Here is a 17,422-nt window from a genome sequence, read left to right as displayed (position 1 = left end):
GAGACATAGACAGTACTATATTATAAACAGTGATAGAGGGTCTGATGAGACATAGACAGTACTATATTATACACAGTGATAGAGGGTCTGATGAGACATAGACAGTACTATATTATACACAACAACACAGTGATAGAGGGTCTGATGAGACATAGACAGTACTATATTATACACATCAACACAGTGATAGAGGGGTCTGATGAGACATAGACAGTACTATATTATACACAGTGATAGAGGGTCTGATGAGACATAGACAGTACTATATTATACACAGTGATAGAGGGTCTGATGAGACATAGACAGTACTATATTATACACAACAACACAGTGATAGAGGGTCTGATGAGACATAGACAGTACTATATTATACACAGTGATAGAGGGTCTGATGAGACATAGACAGTACTATATTATACACATCAACACAGTGATAGAGGGTCTGATGAGACATAGACAGTACTATATTATACACATCAACACAGTGATAGAGGGTCTGATGAGACATAGACAGTACTATATTATACACAGTGATAGAGGGTCTGATGAGACACAGACAGTACTATATTATACACAGTGATAGAGGGTCTGATGAGACATAGACAGTACTATATTACACACAGTGATAGAGGGTCTGATGAGACATAGACAGTACTATATTATACACAGTGATAGAGGGTCTGATGAGACATAGACAGTACTATATTATACACAGTGATAGAGGGGTCTGATGAGACATAGACAGTACTATATTATACACAACAACACAGTGATAGAGGGTCTGATGAGACATAGACAGTACTATATTATACACAGTGATAGAGGGTCTGATGAGACATAGACAGTACTATATTATACACAATGATAGAGGGTCTGATGAGACATAGACAGTACTATATTACACACAGTGATAGAGGGTCTGATGAGACATAGACAGTACTATATTATACACAGTGATAGAGGGTCTGATGAGACATAGACAGTACTATATTATACACAATGATAGAGGGGTCTGATGAGACACAGACAGTACTATATTATACACAGTGATAGAGGGTCTGATGAGACATAGACAGTACTATATTATACACAATGATAGAGGGTATGATGAGACATAGACAGTACTATATTATACACAATGATAGAGGGTCTGATGAGACATAGACAGTACTATATTACACACAGTGATAGAGGGTCTGATGAGACATAGACAGTACTATATTACACACAGTGATAGAGGGTCTGATGAGACATAGACAGTACTATATTATACACAGTGATAGAGGGTCTGATGAGACATAGACAGTACTATATTATAAACAGTGATAGAGGGTCTGATGAGACATAGACAGTACTATATTATACACAGTGATAGAGGAGTCTGATGAGACATAGACAGTGCTATATTATACACAGTGATAGAGGAGTCTGATGAGACATAGACAGTACTATATTATAAACAGTGATAGAGGGTCTGATGAGACATAGACAGTACTATATTATACACAGTGATAGAGGGTCTGATTAGACATAGACAGTACTATATTATACACAGTGATAGAGGGGTCTGATGAGACACAGACAGTACTATATTATACACAGTGATAGAGGGTCTGATGAGACATAGACAGTACTATATTATACACAGTGATAGAGGGGTCTGATGAGACATAGACAGTACTATATTATACACAGTGATAGAGGGGTCTGATGAGACATAGACGTAATATATTATACACAGTGATCGAGGGTCTGATGAGACATAGACGTAATATATTATACACAGTGATAGAGGGTCTGATGAGACATAGACGTAATATATTATACACAGTGATAGAGGGGTCTGATGAGACATAGACAGTACTATATTATACACAGTGATAGAGGGTCTGATGAGACATAGACAGTACTATATTATACACAGTGATAGAGGGGTCTGATGAGACATAGACGTAATATATTATACACAGTGATAGAGGGTCTGATGAGACATAGACGTAATATATTATACACAGTGATAGAGGGTCTGATGAGACATAGACGTAATATATTATACACAGTGATAGAGGGGTCTGATGAGACATAGACAGTACTATATTATACACAGTGATAGAGGGTCTGATGAGACATAGACAGTACTATATTATACACAGTGATAGAGGGGTCTGATGAGACATAGACAGTACTATATTATACACAGTGATAGAGGGGTCTGATGAGACATAGACAGTACTATATTATACACAGTGATAGAGGGGTCTGATGAGACATAGACAGTACTATATTATACACAGTGATAGAGGGTCTGATGAGACATAGACAGTACTATATTATACACAGTGATAGAGGGGTCTGATGAGACATAGACAGTACTATATTATACACAGTGATAGAGGGTCTGATGAGACCTGGAGACATAGACATTACTATTTTATACACAGTGATAGAGGGTCTGATGAGACATAGACAGTACTATATTATACACAGTGATAGAGGGTCTGATGAGACATAGACAGTACTATATTATAAACAGTGATAGAGGGTCTGATGAGACATAGACAGTACTATATTATACACATCAACACAGTGATAGAGGGTCTGATGAGACATAGACAGTACTATATTATACACAGTGATAGAGGGTCTGATGAGACATAGACAGTACTATATTATACACAGTGATCGAGGGGTCTGATGAGACATAGACAGTACTATATTATACACAGTGATAGAGGGTCTGATGAGACATAGACAGTACTATATTATACACAGTGATAGAGGGTCTGATGAGACATAGACAGTACTATATTATACACAGTGATAGAGGGTCTGATGAGACATAGACAGTACTATATTATACACAGTGATAGAGGGGTCTGATGAGACATAGACATTACTATTTTATACACAGTGATAGAGGGTCTGATGAGACATAGACAGTACTATATTATACACAGTGATAGAGGGTCTGATGAGACATAGACAGTACTATATTATAAACAGTGATAGAGGGTCTGATGAGACATAGACAGTACTATATTATACACAGTGATAGAGGGTCTGATGAGACATAGACAGTACTATATTATACACAGTGATAGAGGGTCTGATGAGACATAGACAGTACTATATTATACACAGTGATAGAGGGGTCTGATGAGACATAGACAGTACTATATTATACACATCAACACAGTGATAGAGGGTCTGATGAGACATAGACAGTACTATATTATAAACAGTGATAGAGGGTCTGATGAGACATAGACAGTACTATATTATACACAGTGATAGAGGGTCTGATGAGACATAGACAGTACTATATTATACACAGTGATAGAGGGTCTGATGAGACATAGACAGTACTATATTATACACAGTGATAGAGGGGTCTGATGAGACATAGACAGTACTATATTATACACAGTGATAGAGGGGTCTGATGAGACATAGACAGTACTATATTATACACAGTGATAGAGGGGTCTGATGAGACATAGACGTAATATATTATACACAGTGATAGAGGGTCTGATGAGACATAGACGTAATATATTATACACAGTGATAGAGGGTCTGATGAGACATAGACGTAATATATTATACACAGTGATAGAGGGGTCTGATGAGACATAGACAGTACTATATTATACACAGTGATAGAGGGGTCTGATGAGACATAGACAGTACTATATTATACACAGTGATAGAGGGTCTGATGAGACATAGACAGTACTATATTATACACAACAACACAGTGATAGAGGGTCTGATGAGACATAGACAGTACTATATTATACACAACAACACAGTGATAGAGGGTCTGATGAGACATAGACAGTACTATATTATACACAGTGATAGAGGGGTCTGATGAGACATAGACAGTACTATATTATACACAGTGATAGAGGGTCTGATGAGACATAGACAGTACTATATTATACACAGTGATAGAGGGGTCTGATGAGACATAGACAGTACTATATTATACACAGTGATAGAGGGTCTGATGAGACCTGGAGACATAGACATTACTATTTTATACACAGTGATAGAGGGTCTGATGAGACATAGACAGTACTATATTATACACAGTGATAGAGGGTCTGATGAGACATAGACAGTACTATATTATAAACAGTGATAGAGGGTCTGATGAGACATAGACAGTACTATATTATACACAGTGATCGAGGGTCTGATGAGACATAGACAGTACTATATTATACACAGTGATCGAGGGGTCTGATGAGACACAGACAGTACTATATTATACACAGTGATAGAGGGTCTGATGTCTGGAGCAGAATTTGTGGAACGGTATCAGGTGTCGATGCCATTTGCTCCGTTCCAGACATTACTCTGAGTCGTCCTCCCCTCAGCAGCCTCCACTGGTGACTCTGTGTGTGGTAGGGTGTGTGTGTGTGTGTGTGTGTGTGTGTGTGTGGGTGGGTGTGTGTGTGTGTGTGGGTGGGTGTGGGTGTGGGTGTGGGTGTGTGCGTGCGTGCGTGCGTGTGTGTGCGTGCGTGCATCACCTGTCCAGGTTGTGGCTCATGTAGTTGAATCCATCCAGGTATTGTCCAGGTAGAGAGTCGTCTCCCAGCTCCCTCAAGTCCTCAGCTCTCAGGTACTCCCCTCCATCCCCTGTCATAGTGTCCTCACCTGGGGGGAGAGGAGGGAGAGGAGAGGAGTGGGAGAAGTGGAAGAGGGGGGAGATGGGGAGGAGGGGGAGAAGTGGGAGAGGGGGGAGAGGTGGAGAGGGGGAGGAGGGGGAGAAGTGGGAGAGGGGGGGAGGGGGAGAAGTGGAAGAGGGGGGAGAGGGGGAGGAGGGGGAGAAGTGGGAGAGGGGGGAGAGGGGGAGAGGGGGAGGAGGGGGAGAAGTGGAAGAGGGGGAGAGGGGGGATGAGGGGGAGAGGGGGGATGAGGGAGAGGAGGGGGGATGAGTGGGAGGAGGGGAGAAATAAATAGAAAGAGTTAAAAGGGGGAAGTCAGTCATCTCTGGCATCATTGTGAAGTCAGTCATCTCTGGCATCATTGTGAAGTCAGTCATCTCTGGCATCATTGTGAAGTCAGTCATCTCTGGCATCATTGTGAAGTCAGTCATCTCTGGCATCATTGTGAAGTCAGTCATCTCTGGCATCTTTGTGAAGTCAGTCATCTCTGGCATCATTGTGAAGTCAGTCATCTCTGGCATCATTGCGAAGTCAGTAATCTAGAACAACTAGCTATAGAACCCCCCCAGAATGTATTATAGAAATGATAATGTTATTCTAGAACACATAGCTATAGAATCCCCCATTAATGTATTATAGAAGTGATAATGTTATTCTAGAACACATAGCTATAGAATCCCACCAGAATGTCTCATAGTAGTGATAATGTTATTCTAGAACAAATAGCTATAGAATCCCGCCAGAATTTATCATAGTAGTGATAATGTTATTCTAGAACACATAGCTATAGAATCCCCCAGAATGTATTATAGAAGTGATGTTATTCTAGAACACATAGCTATAGAATCCCCACGAATGCATTATAGAAGTGATGTTATTCTAGAACACATAGCTATAGAATCCCCCCAGAATGTATTATAGAAATGATAATGTTATTCTAGAACACATAGCTATAGAATCCCCCCAGAATGTATTATAGAAGTGATAATGTTATTCTAGAGCACATAGCTATAGAATCCCCCCAGAATGTATTATAGAAGTGATGTTATTCTAGAACACATAGCTATAGAATCCCCCCAGAATGTATTATAGAAGTGATAATGTTATTCTAGAACACATAGCTATAGAATCCCCCCAGAATGTATTATAGAAATGATAATGTTATTCTAGAACACATAGCTATAGAATCCCCCCAGAATGTATTATAGAAGTGATAATGTTATTCTAGAACACATAGCTATAGAATCCCCCCAGAATGTATTATAGAAGTGATAATGTTATTCTAGAACACATAGCTATAGAATCCCCCCAGAATGTATTATAGAAGTGATAATGTTATTCTAGAACACATAGCTATAGAATCCCCCCAGAATGTATTATAGAAATTATAATGTTATTCTAGAACACATAGCTATAGAATCCCCCCAGAATGTATTATCGATGTGATGTTATTCTAGAACACATAGCTATAGAATCCCCCCAGAATGTATTATAGAAATGATAATGTTATTCTAGAACACATAGCTATAGAATCCCCCCAGAATGTATTATAGAAGTGATAATGTTATTCTAGAACACATAGCTATAGAATCCCCCCAGAATGTATTGTAAATGTGATAATGTTATTCTAGAACACATAGCTATAGAATCCCTCCCAGAATGTATTATAGAAGTGATGTTATTCTAGAACACATAGCTATAGAATCCCCCCAGAATGTATTATAGAAATGATAATGTTATTCTAGAACACATAGCTATAGAATCCCCCCAGAATGTATTATAGAAGTGATGTTATTCTAGAACACATAGCTATAGAATCCCCACCAGAATGTATTATAGAAGTGATGTTATTCTAGAACACATAGCTATAGAATCCCCCCCAGAATGTATTATAGAAGTGATGTTATTCTAGAACACATAGCTATAGAATCCCCCCAGAATGTATTATAGAAATGATAATGTTATTCTAGAACACATAGCTATAGAATCCCCCCAGAATGTATTATAGAAGTGATAATGTTATTCTAAAACACATAGCTATAGAATCCCCCCAGAATGTATTATAGATGTATAATGTTATTTTAGAACACATAGCTATAGAATACCCCCCAGAATGTATTATAGAAGTGATGTTATTCTAGAACACATAGCTATAGAATCCCCCCCAGAATGTATTATAGAAGTGATGTTATTCTAGAACACATAGCTATAGAATCCCCCCCAGAATGTATTATAGAAGTGATGTTATTCTAGAACACATAGCTATAGAATCCCCCCAGAATGTATTATAGAAGTGATAATGTTATTCTAGAACACATAGCTATAGAATCCCCCCAGAATGTATTATAGATGTGATGTTATTCTAGAACACATAGCTATAGAATCTACCAGAATGTATTATAGAAGTGATGTTATTCTAGAACACATAGCTATAGAATCCCCCCAGAATGTATTATAGAAATGATAATGTTATTCTAGAACACATAGCTATAGAATCCCCCCAGAATGTATTATAGATGTGATGTTATTCTAGAACACATAGCTATAGAATCCCCCCAGAATGTATTATAGAAATGATAATGTTATTCTAGAACACATAGCTATAGAATCCCCCCAGAATGTATTATAGAAGTGATAATGTTATTCTAGAACACATAGCTATAGAATCCACCCAGAATGTATTGTAGATGTGATAATGTTATTCTAGAACACATAGCTATAGAATCCCCCCCAGAATGTATTATAGAAGTGATGTTATTCTAGAACACATAGCTATAGAATCCCCCCCAGAATGTATTATAGAAGTGATAATGTTATTCTAGAACACATAGCTATAGAATCCCCCCCAGAATGTATTATAGAAGTGATGTTATTCTAGAACACATAGCTATAGAATCCCCCCAGAATGTATTATAGAAGTGATAATGTTATTCTAGAACACATAGCTATAGAATCCCCCCACAATGTATTATAGAAGTGATGTTATTCTAGAACACATAGCTATAGAATCTACCAGAATGTATTATAGAAGTGATGTTATTCTAGAACACATAGCTATAGAATCCCCCCAGAATGTATTATAGAAATGATAATGGTATTCTAGAACACATAGCTATAAAATCCACCCAGAATGTATTATAGATGTGATGTTATTCTAGAACACATAGCTATAGAATCCCCCCAGAATGTATTATAGAAATGATAATGTTATTCTAGAACACATAGCTATAGAATCCCCCAGAATGTATTATAGAAGTGATAATGTTATTCTAGAACACATAGCTATAGAATCCCCCCCAGAATGTATTATAGAAGTGATGTTATTCTAGAACACATAGCTATAGAATCCCCCCAGAATGTATTATAGAAATGATAATGTTATTCTAGAACACATAGCGATAGAATCCCCCCAGAATGTATTATAGATGTGATGTTATTCTAGAACACATAGCTATAGAATCCCCCCCAGAATGTATTATAGAAGTGATGTTATTCTAGAACACATAGCTATAGAATCCCCCCCAGAATGTATTATAGAAGTGATGTTATTCTAGAACACATAGCTATAGAATCCCCCCAGAATGTATTATAGAAATGATAATGTTATTCTAGAACACATAGCGATAGAATCCCCCCAGAATGTATTATAGATGTGATGTTATTCTAGAACACATAGCTATAGAATCCCCCAGAATGTATTATAGAAATGATAATGTTATTCTAGAACACATAGCTATAGAATCCCCCCAGAATGTATTATAGAAGTGATAATGTTATTCTAGAACACATAGCTATAGAATCCCCCCAGAATGTATTGTAGATGTGATAATGTTATTCTAGAACACATAGCTATAGAATCCCCCCCAGAATGTATTATAGAAGTGATATTATTCTAGAACACATAGCTATAGAATCCCCCCCAGAATGTATTATAGAAGTGATGTTATTCTAGAACACATAGCTATAGAATCCCCCCCCAGAATGTATTATAGAAGTGATGTTATTCTAGAACACATAGCTATAGAATCCCCCCAGAATGTATTATAGAAGTGATAATGTTATTCTAGAACACATACCTATAGAATCCCCCCACAATGTATTATAGAAGTGATGTTATTCTAGAACACATAGCTATAGAATCTACCAGAATGTATTATAGAAGTGATGTTATTCTAGAACACATAGCTATAGAATCCCCCCAGAATGTATTATAGAAATGATAATGTTATTCTAGAACACATAGCTATAGAATCCCCCCAGAATGTATTATAGAAGTGATAATCTTATTCTAGAACACATAGCTATAGAATCCCCCCCAGAATGTATTATAGAAGTGATGTTATTCTAGAACACATAGCTATAGAATCCCCCCCAGAATGTATTATAGAAGTGATGTTATTCTAGAACACATAGCTATAGAATCCCCCCCAGAATGTATTATAGAAGTGATGTTATTCTAGAACACATAGCTATAGAATCCCCCCAGAATGTATTATAGAAATGATAAGGTTATTCTAGAACACATAGCTATAGAATCCCCCCAGAATGTATTATAGAAATGATAATGTTATTCTAGAACACATAGCTATAGAATCCCCCCAGAATGTATTATAGAAGTGATAATGTTATTCTAGAACACATAGCTATAGAATCCCCCCAGAATGTATTATAGATGTGATAATGTTATTTTAGAACACATAGCTATAGAATCCCCCCCAGAATGTATTATAGAAGTGATGTTATTCTAGAACACATAGCTATAGAATCCCCCCCAGAATGTATTATAGAAGTGATGTTATTCTAGAACACATAGCTATAGAATCCCCCCCAGAATGTATTATAGAAGTGATGTTATTCTAGAACACATAGCTATAGAATCCCCCAGAATGTATTATAGAAGTGATAATGTTATTCTAGAACACATAGCTATAGAATCCCCCCACAATATATTATAGAAGTGATGTTATTCTAGAACACATAGCTATAGAATCCCCCCAGAATGTACACAGATGTGATAATGTTATTTTAGAACACATAGCTATAGAATCCCCCCCAGAATGTATTATAGAAATGATAATGTTATTCTAGAACACATAGCTATAGAATCCCCCCCAGAATGTATTATAGAAGTGATCATGTTATTTTAAAACATATAGCTATAGTGTTCTCCTCTAAAAAGTGTGTTTGTCTGTAAAGTCTCTTGTCTGTCTCAATCACAGTATTTATTTATATATCATCTCTGTTAGTGTTCCCGACTTGTCGCGACTTCCACCGAAGTCGGTGCCTCTCCTTGTTCGGGCGGCGTTCGGCGGTCGACGTCACCGGCCTTCTGGCCGCCGCCGATCCGTTTTTCGTTTTCCATTTGTTTTGTCTTTTGTCTTTGCCTTTACACACCTGGTTTCACTCACCCAATGACTTGTTTATTATTTAACCCTCTGTTCCCCCGTGTTTTGTTTATGAGTGATTGTTCTTTGTACATCGGGTCTGTTTTTGTTGTGGGCTCGCTACATTGCTTTGTATTTTGTATACTTTGAGTAAAGTACGTTGATTACTCATATCTGCTGTCCTGCGCCTGACTCTCTACACCAACTGCAAACTGGACCGTTTGTCACGCCCTGATCTTAGATATCTCTGTTTTCTATACATTTTGGTTGGGTAAGGGACTGACGAGGGTGGGTACGCTAATTGTTGTATTGTCTAGGGCTTTTTGTATGTCTAGTTTTTTAAAGGTCTCGGATTTTTAAATGTCTAGGGTTTTTAAATGTTTAGGTTTTTGTATGTCTAGGTTTTTGTATGTCTAGATTTTTGTATGTCTAGGTTTTTGTATGTCTAGGGTTTTTAAATGTCTAGGGTTTTAAATGTCTAGGTTTTTGTATGTCTAGGGTTTTGTATGTCTAGGTTTTTGTATGTCTAGGTTTTTGTATGTCTAGGGTTTTGTATGTCTAGGGTTTTGTATGTCTAGGTTTTTGTATGTCTAGAGTTTTTAAATGTCTAGGGTTTTTAAATGTTTAGGTTTTTGTATGTCTAGGTTTTTGTATGTCTAGGTTTTTGTATGTCTAGGTTTTTGTATGTCTAGGTTTTTGTATGTCTAGGTTTTTGTATGTCTAGGTTTTTGTATGTCTAGGTTTTTGTATGTCTAGGTTTTTGTATGTCTAGGGTTTTTGTATGTCTAGGTTTTTGTATGTCTAGGTTTTTGTATGTCTAGGGTTTTGTATGTCTAGGTTTTTGTATGTCTAGGGTTTTGTATGTCTAGGGTTTTGTATGTCTAGGTTTTTGTATGTCTAGGTTTTTTAAATGTCTAGGGTTTTTAAATGTTTAGGTTTTTGTATGTCTAGGTTTTTGTATGTCTAGGGTTTTTTTAATGTCTATGTTGGCCTGATATGGTTCCCAATCAGAGATAGCTGTTTATCGTTGTCTCTGATTGAGGATGATATTTAGGTAGCCATTTCCCATTTGTGTTTGTGGCATCTTGTCTGTGTGTAGTTGCCTGTCAGCACTATAGTGTACAGCTTCACGTTTCGTTTTTGTTATTTTGTTAGTTTGTTCAGTGTTTCATTCTTTAAATAAATGGTCTCATCCATCCGACGAGTGTGACACCTTTACACCTCTAAAAATGGTGTCGTCTGTAAAGTCTCTTGTCTGTCTCATTCACAGTATTTATTTATATATTATCTCTGTTAGTGTCCTCCTCTAAAAAATGTGTTTGTCTGTAAAGTCTCTTGTCTGTCTCAACCAAAGTATTTATTTATATATTATCTCTGTTAGTGTCCTCCTCTAAAAAGTGTGTTTGTCTGTAAAGCCTCTTGTCTGTCTCAACCACAGTATTTATTTATATGTAATCAAAAGGAACTCACCCTCCTCATCCGACACGTCCAGTATCTCCGTCATGGTCTCCGGAACATTCATCTTGTGTTTCTCTGATGTCACAGTCTGTCAGCACAGGGATTCCAAGCCAATCACAACCAGGGGAAAAAAAAAAGAGAACAAGGATTCAGCCCGTTAGAACCAGAGGGTTGTAACCATAGAAACACAAATGATATTCTGTATTGTTTTGTTGTTGTTGTGTGAAAGTTGTGAAGTCATGGACGGAAAACAAGCTGGTACTGTTGTGACAGACAGAGGACCGTGTTCATCCCTAACACACTGATCCAACGTCAGTTTGACTATTTTCCCTGCTAAATGGTTAAGGTTAGGATATGAGAAGGGGTAAGCTGATCTGAGGTGAGGGGGAAACCCTTCTACCTGGAAGCGTCACGAGGGGTCACATACCGTTGTGGTGGTGATGACCTCTTCTGTGACGACCTTCAGAGTGTCAACGACAGATATGTAACCCAGACGCCTGGCAATGGACAGAGCAGTGTTCCCATTCTGACAGAGAGAGAGAGGGAGAGGGGGAGGGAGAGGAGGGGATAATGAGGGAGAGAGAGTGTGAGGAGAGAGAGGGGGAGGGAGAGTGAGAGGGAGAGTGAGAGGGGGATGGAGAGTGAGAGGGGGAGGGAGAGTGAGAGGGGGAGGGAGAGAGGGGAGAGAGGGAGAGGGGGTAATGAGGGAGAGAGAGTGTGAGGAGAGAGAGGGGGATGGAGAGTGAGAGGGGGAGGGAGAGTGAGAGGGGGAGGGAGAGAGAGTGTGGGAGAGAGGGGGAGGGAGAGAGAGAGGGGGAGGGAGAGAGAGTGTGGGAGAGAGGGGGAGGGAGAGAGAGAGGGGGAGGGAGAGAGAGTGTGGGAGAGAGGGGGAGGGAGAGTGAGACGGGGAGGGAGAGTGAGAGAGGGAGAGTGAACGAGAGAGAAGGAAGGAAGGAAGGAGAGAAGGGAGAGAGAGAATCAAACATCTAATAATCTAATGGTGTGTGTGTGTGTGTGTGTGTGTGTGTGTGTGTGTGTGTGTGTGTGTGTGTGTGTGTGTGTGTGTGTGTGTGTGTGTGTGTGTGTGTGTGTGTTCTTACAGCAGTGGTAGTGTTGGGTGTCGCTCCATGCTGTAACAGGACGTTGATGATGATGTGTGTGTGTGTGTGTGTGTGTGTGTGTGTGTGTGTGTGTGTGTGTGTGAGTGTGTGTTCTTACAGCAGTGGTAGTGTTGGGTGTCGCTCCATGCTGTAACAGGACGTTGATGATGTGTGTGTGTCCCTGCTGTGCTGCCTGGTGAAGTGGAGTGTAACCGTTCTGGAGACACAGACAGTTGAGTTTTAAACACTGACATCAAACACACACTATACATACATATTATACACACACACACACACACACACACACACACACACACACACACACACACACACTGAAATAGAAAACAGAAGGAACGAGAAAACGAGAGACAGACAGTTGGGTTTTAAATATTTAAATCCTAACGGTCACCAACGGTCACTAACTGTCAGTCTGCTACTCGAGCGGTACCTAACCCGTTCCAATATTAAACTCTGGTACCTAACCCGTTCCAATATTAAACTCTGGTACCTTACCCGTTCCAATATTAAACTCTGGTACCTTACCCGTTCCAATATTAAACTCTGGTACCTTACCCGTTCCAATATTAAACTCTGGTACCTAACCCGTTCCAATATTAAACTCTGGTACCTTACCCGTTCCAATATTAAACTCTGGTACCTTACCCGTTCCAATATTAAACTCTGGTACCTTACCCATTCCAATATTAAACTCTGGTACCTAACCCGTTCCAATATTAAACTCTGGTACCTTACCCGTTCCAATATTAAACTCTGGTACCTTACCCGTTCCAATATTAAACTCTGGTACCTTACCCTTACCCGTTCCAATATTAAACTCTGGTACCTTACCCGTTCCAATATTAAACTCTGGTACCTTACCCGTTCCAATATTAAACTCTGGTACCTTACCCGTTCCAATAGTAAACTCTGGTACCTAACCCGTTCCAATAGTAAACTCTGGTACCTTACCCGTTCCAATATTAAACTCTGGTACCTTACCCGTTCCAATATTAAACTCTGGTACCTTACCCGTTCCAATATTAAACTCTGGTACCTTACCCGTTCCAATATTAAACTCTGGTACCTTACCCGTTCCAATATTAAACTCTGGTACCTAACCCGTTCCAATATTAAACTCTGGTACCTTACCCGTTCCAATATTAAACTCTGGTACCTTACCCGTTCCAATATTAAACTCTGGTACCTTACCCGTTCCAATATTAAACTCTGGTACCTTACCCGTTCCAATATTAAACTCTGGTACCTAACCCGTTCCAATATTAAACTCTGGTACCTTACCCGTTCCAATATTAAACTCTGGTACCTAACCCGTTCCAATATTAAACTCTGGTACCTTACCCGTTCCAATATTAAACTCTGGTACCTTACCCGTTCCAATATTAAACTCTGGTACCTTACCCGTTCCAATATTAAACTCTGGTACCTTACCCGTTCCAATAGTAAACTCTGGTACCTTGGTTTTGGCGTTGACACTGGCGCCCTGCTGCAAGAGGAAGTTGACCATCTTTACGTTTCCATAGTGACAGGCAACAATGAGAGGAGTGTAGCCGAGCTGAGGAAGATTAGAGAAAGAACTTAGAAAAAAATAAAGTCTGCGTGTGTGTGTGTGTGTGCGCGTGCGTGCGAGTGTGTGTATGTGTGTGTGTGCGTGTGTGTGCATGCGTGCATGCGCGTGTGTGCGTGCGTGCGTGCGTGTGTGCGTGTGTGTGTGTGCGTGCGTGTGTGTGTGTGTGTACTTTGGTTTGCTGGTCCAGGTTAGCATCACGTTTGGCCAGAACTTCTGCTGCATTCACTCTGTCCTCCTGGGCCGTGAGGTGGAGGGGTGTCAGACCACTCTGAGAGAGGGGAGAGAGATGAAGGGAGAGACAGAGGTACCCAGAGAGAGAGACATTTAGAGAGAGGGCGAGAGAGAGATACCCAGAGAGAGACATTTAGAGAGAGGGGAGAGAGAGATACCCAGAGAGAGAGACATTTAGAGAGAGGGGAGAGACAGAGAGATGGAGAGAGAGACAGAGTTGGAGAGAGAGATGGAGGGGAAGAGAGAGAGGGAGAGTTGGAGAGAGATGGAGGGGGAGAGAGAGAGGGATAGTTGGAGAGAGATGGAGGGGGAGAGAGAGGGAGAGTTTGAGAGAGAGATGGGAGAGATGGAGAGAGAGAAGGAGGAGGAGAGAGGGAGAGTTGGAGAGAGAGGTGGCAAGGAGAGAGAGATGGAGAGGGGGGAGAGAGATGGGAGAGAATGTATTGTATATGCCAAAGAGTGCATTTTTGGATGTGTGCAACGACTCTGCTACGTGTGTGTTTGTGTGAGTCTCTGTCCCCCCCTACCTTAGTGGTAGTGTTGACGTGTCCCCCCCCCCTACCTTAGTGGGAGTGTTGACGTGTCCCCCCCCCCCTACCTTAGTGGGAGTGTTGACATGTGCCCCCTTGCCCAGCAGCAGACTGGTCATATCACTGTGCCCCTCCTGTGAGGCAAGGTGTAGAGGGGTGACCCCCTGCTTGGTCAGGACGTTGGTCTCCGCTCCGTACTGCAGCAGAGACGAGGCGACGGACGTCTGGTTCTTCTTGGCAGCGATGTGGAGTGGGGTGTATCCGTTCTGAGAGCAGAGAGGATTGTGGGTAGGAGGAATACGTCAGTGTTAGTTTTGAAAAAAAACATCAGAGAAGATACTTCAACAAGAAACACCAGGTTCTGAGATGAGGATATGAAATATGATTTATTTGTAATGGGTCCTAGTCAACAGTAGTGTTGTATAGGGGACAGTATTATGGGTCAACAGTAGTGTTATATAGGGGACAGTATTATGGGTCAACAGTAGTGTTATATAGGGGACAGTATATGGGTCAACAGTAGTGTTATATAGGGGACAGTATTATGGGTCAACAGTAGTGTTATATAGGGGACAGTATTATGGGTCAACAGTAGTGTTATATAGGGGACAGTATTATGGGTCAACAGTAGTGTTATATAGGGGACAGTATTATGGGTCAACAGTAGAGTTATATAGGGGACAGTATTATGGGTCAACAGTAGTGTTATATAGGGGACAGTATATGGGTCAACAGTAGTGTTATATAGGGGACAGTATATGGGTCAACAGTAGAGTTATATAGGGGACAGTATTATGGGTCAACAGTAGTGTTGTATAGGCGACAGTGTTATGGGTCAACAGTAGTGTTATATAGGGGACAGTATTATGGGTCAACAGTAGTGTTATATAGGGGACAGTATTATGGGTCAACAGTAGTGTTATATAGGGGACAGTATTATGGGTCAACAGTAGTGTTATATAGGGGACAGTATTATGGGTCAACAGTAGTGTTATATAGGGGACAGTATTATGGGTCAACAGTAGTGTTATATAGGGGACAGTATTATGGGTCAACAGTAGTGTTATATAGGGGACAGTATTATGGCTCAACAGTAGTGTTATATAGGGGACAGTATTATGGGTCAACAGTAGTGTTATATAGGGGACAGTATTATGGGTCAACAGTAGTGTTATATAGGGGACAGTATTATGGGTCAACAGTAGTGTTATATAGGGGACAGTATTATGGGTCAACAGTAGTGTTATATAGGGGACAGTATTATGGGTCAACAGTAGTGTTATATAGGGGACAGTATTATGGGTCAACAGTAGTGTTATATAGGGGACAGTATTATGGGTCAACAGTAGTGTTATATAGGGGACAGTATTATGGGTCAACAGTAGTGTTATATAGGGGACAGTATTATGGGTCCTGGTCAACAGTAGTGTTATATAGGGGACAGTATTATGGGTCAGCATCCATGGACATAGAGTATCTGTAATTATATGAAAATAGAGTGAAACAGGAAGGGACTATCTGAACTCGGCCAACAAGAAAAATGTGTTTTTGTTTTCTTCCACAGAAGGTTTTTAAATGTTTTCTGTAACAAAATGTCCCCACCTAACAGGACCCAGAAGCGGACAGGCAGGTACTATCTAATCATCTCCGTTAAAAAAAACAAGTTGTTATTTTCCATGGTAAAACTTTTGAAAGTCTTTCCCCCGCCAGGTTTTGTGTTGTTTTCTCACCTTGGCGGTGGCGTGGGGCGACGCCCCTTTGTCCAGCAGCAGCAGCGCCACCTGCTGGTTGTCATAGTGAGCTGCCACGTGCAGCGGAGTCAGACCGTTCTGGAGGAGAGAACCACATTTATTACTCATCCCTTCACCTCTCACTCGCTCCTTCTCTCTCTAGCTATTCTGTCTTCCCTCTCTCCTCCTCTGTGTCATCTCTCCCTCTCTTTTCCCTCTCTAGCTCATCTGTCTTTCCTCTCCCCTCCTCTGTCATCTCTCACTCTCTTTTTTCTCCCTCTAGCTATTCTATCTTCCCTCTCTCCTCCTCTGTCATCTCGCTCTCTCTTTTCTCTCTCTAGCTATTCTGTCTTCACACTCTCCTTCTCTTTCATCTGTCTATCCTTTTTCTCTCTCTAGCTATTCTGTCTTCCCTCTCTCCTTCTCTCCTTCCCTCTCAAGCTATTCTGTCTTCCCTCCTCTCCTCCTCTTCTTCTCTCTCTAGCTATTCTGTCTTCCCTCCTCTCCTTCTCTCCTTCTCTCTCTGGCTATTATGTCTTCCCTCTCTCCTCTCCTTCTCTGTGTCATCTCTCCCTCTCCTTTTCCCTCTCTAGCTATTCTGTCTTCCCTCCTCTCCTTCTCTCCTTCTCTCTCTAGCTATTATGTCTTCCCTCCTCTCCTTCTCTGTGTCATCTCTCATTTTTTACTTTATTCTTTCTTTCTTTGTGTCCTCCCTCTCTTCTTCT

General features: G+C 40.3%; 1 protein-coding gene across 1 annotated transcript in view; it reads right to left on the bottom strand.

The window, feature by feature from the left end:
- The window catches only part of LOC139394146 (ankyrin-3-like), a 185,325-nt gene that overhangs the window by 81,650 nt on the left and 86,253 nt on the right, over positions 1-17,422 (bottom strand). The window contains exons 17-24 of the mRNA XM_071142181.1: positions 16,698-16,796; positions 15,036-15,233; positions 14,376-14,474; positions 14,093-14,191; positions 12,737-12,835; positions 11,946-12,044; positions 11,531-11,606; positions 4,539-4,665 (exon numbers count right to left, since the gene is read on the bottom strand). Coding sequence (XP_070998282.1) covers positions 4,539-4,665; positions 11,531-11,606; positions 11,946-12,044; positions 12,737-12,835; positions 14,093-14,191; positions 14,376-14,474; positions 15,036-15,233; positions 16,698-16,796 — 896 coding nt within the window. The remainder of the gene's footprint in view (positions 1-4,538; positions 4,666-11,530; positions 11,607-11,945; positions 12,045-12,736; positions 12,836-14,092; positions 14,192-14,375; positions 14,475-15,035; positions 15,234-16,697; positions 16,797-17,422) is intronic.

This window comes from Oncorhynchus clarkii, unplaced genomic scaffold, assembly GCF_045791955.1.
Source record: "Oncorhynchus clarkii lewisi isolate Uvic-CL-2024 unplaced genomic scaffold, UVic_Ocla_1.0 unplaced_contig_1468_pilon_pilon, whole genome shotgun sequence".
Classification (NCBI taxonomy): Eukaryota; Metazoa; Chordata; class Actinopteri; order Salmoniformes; family Salmonidae; genus Oncorhynchus; species Oncorhynchus clarkii.
This window is presented reverse-complemented; position numbering and strand designations above follow the sequence as displayed.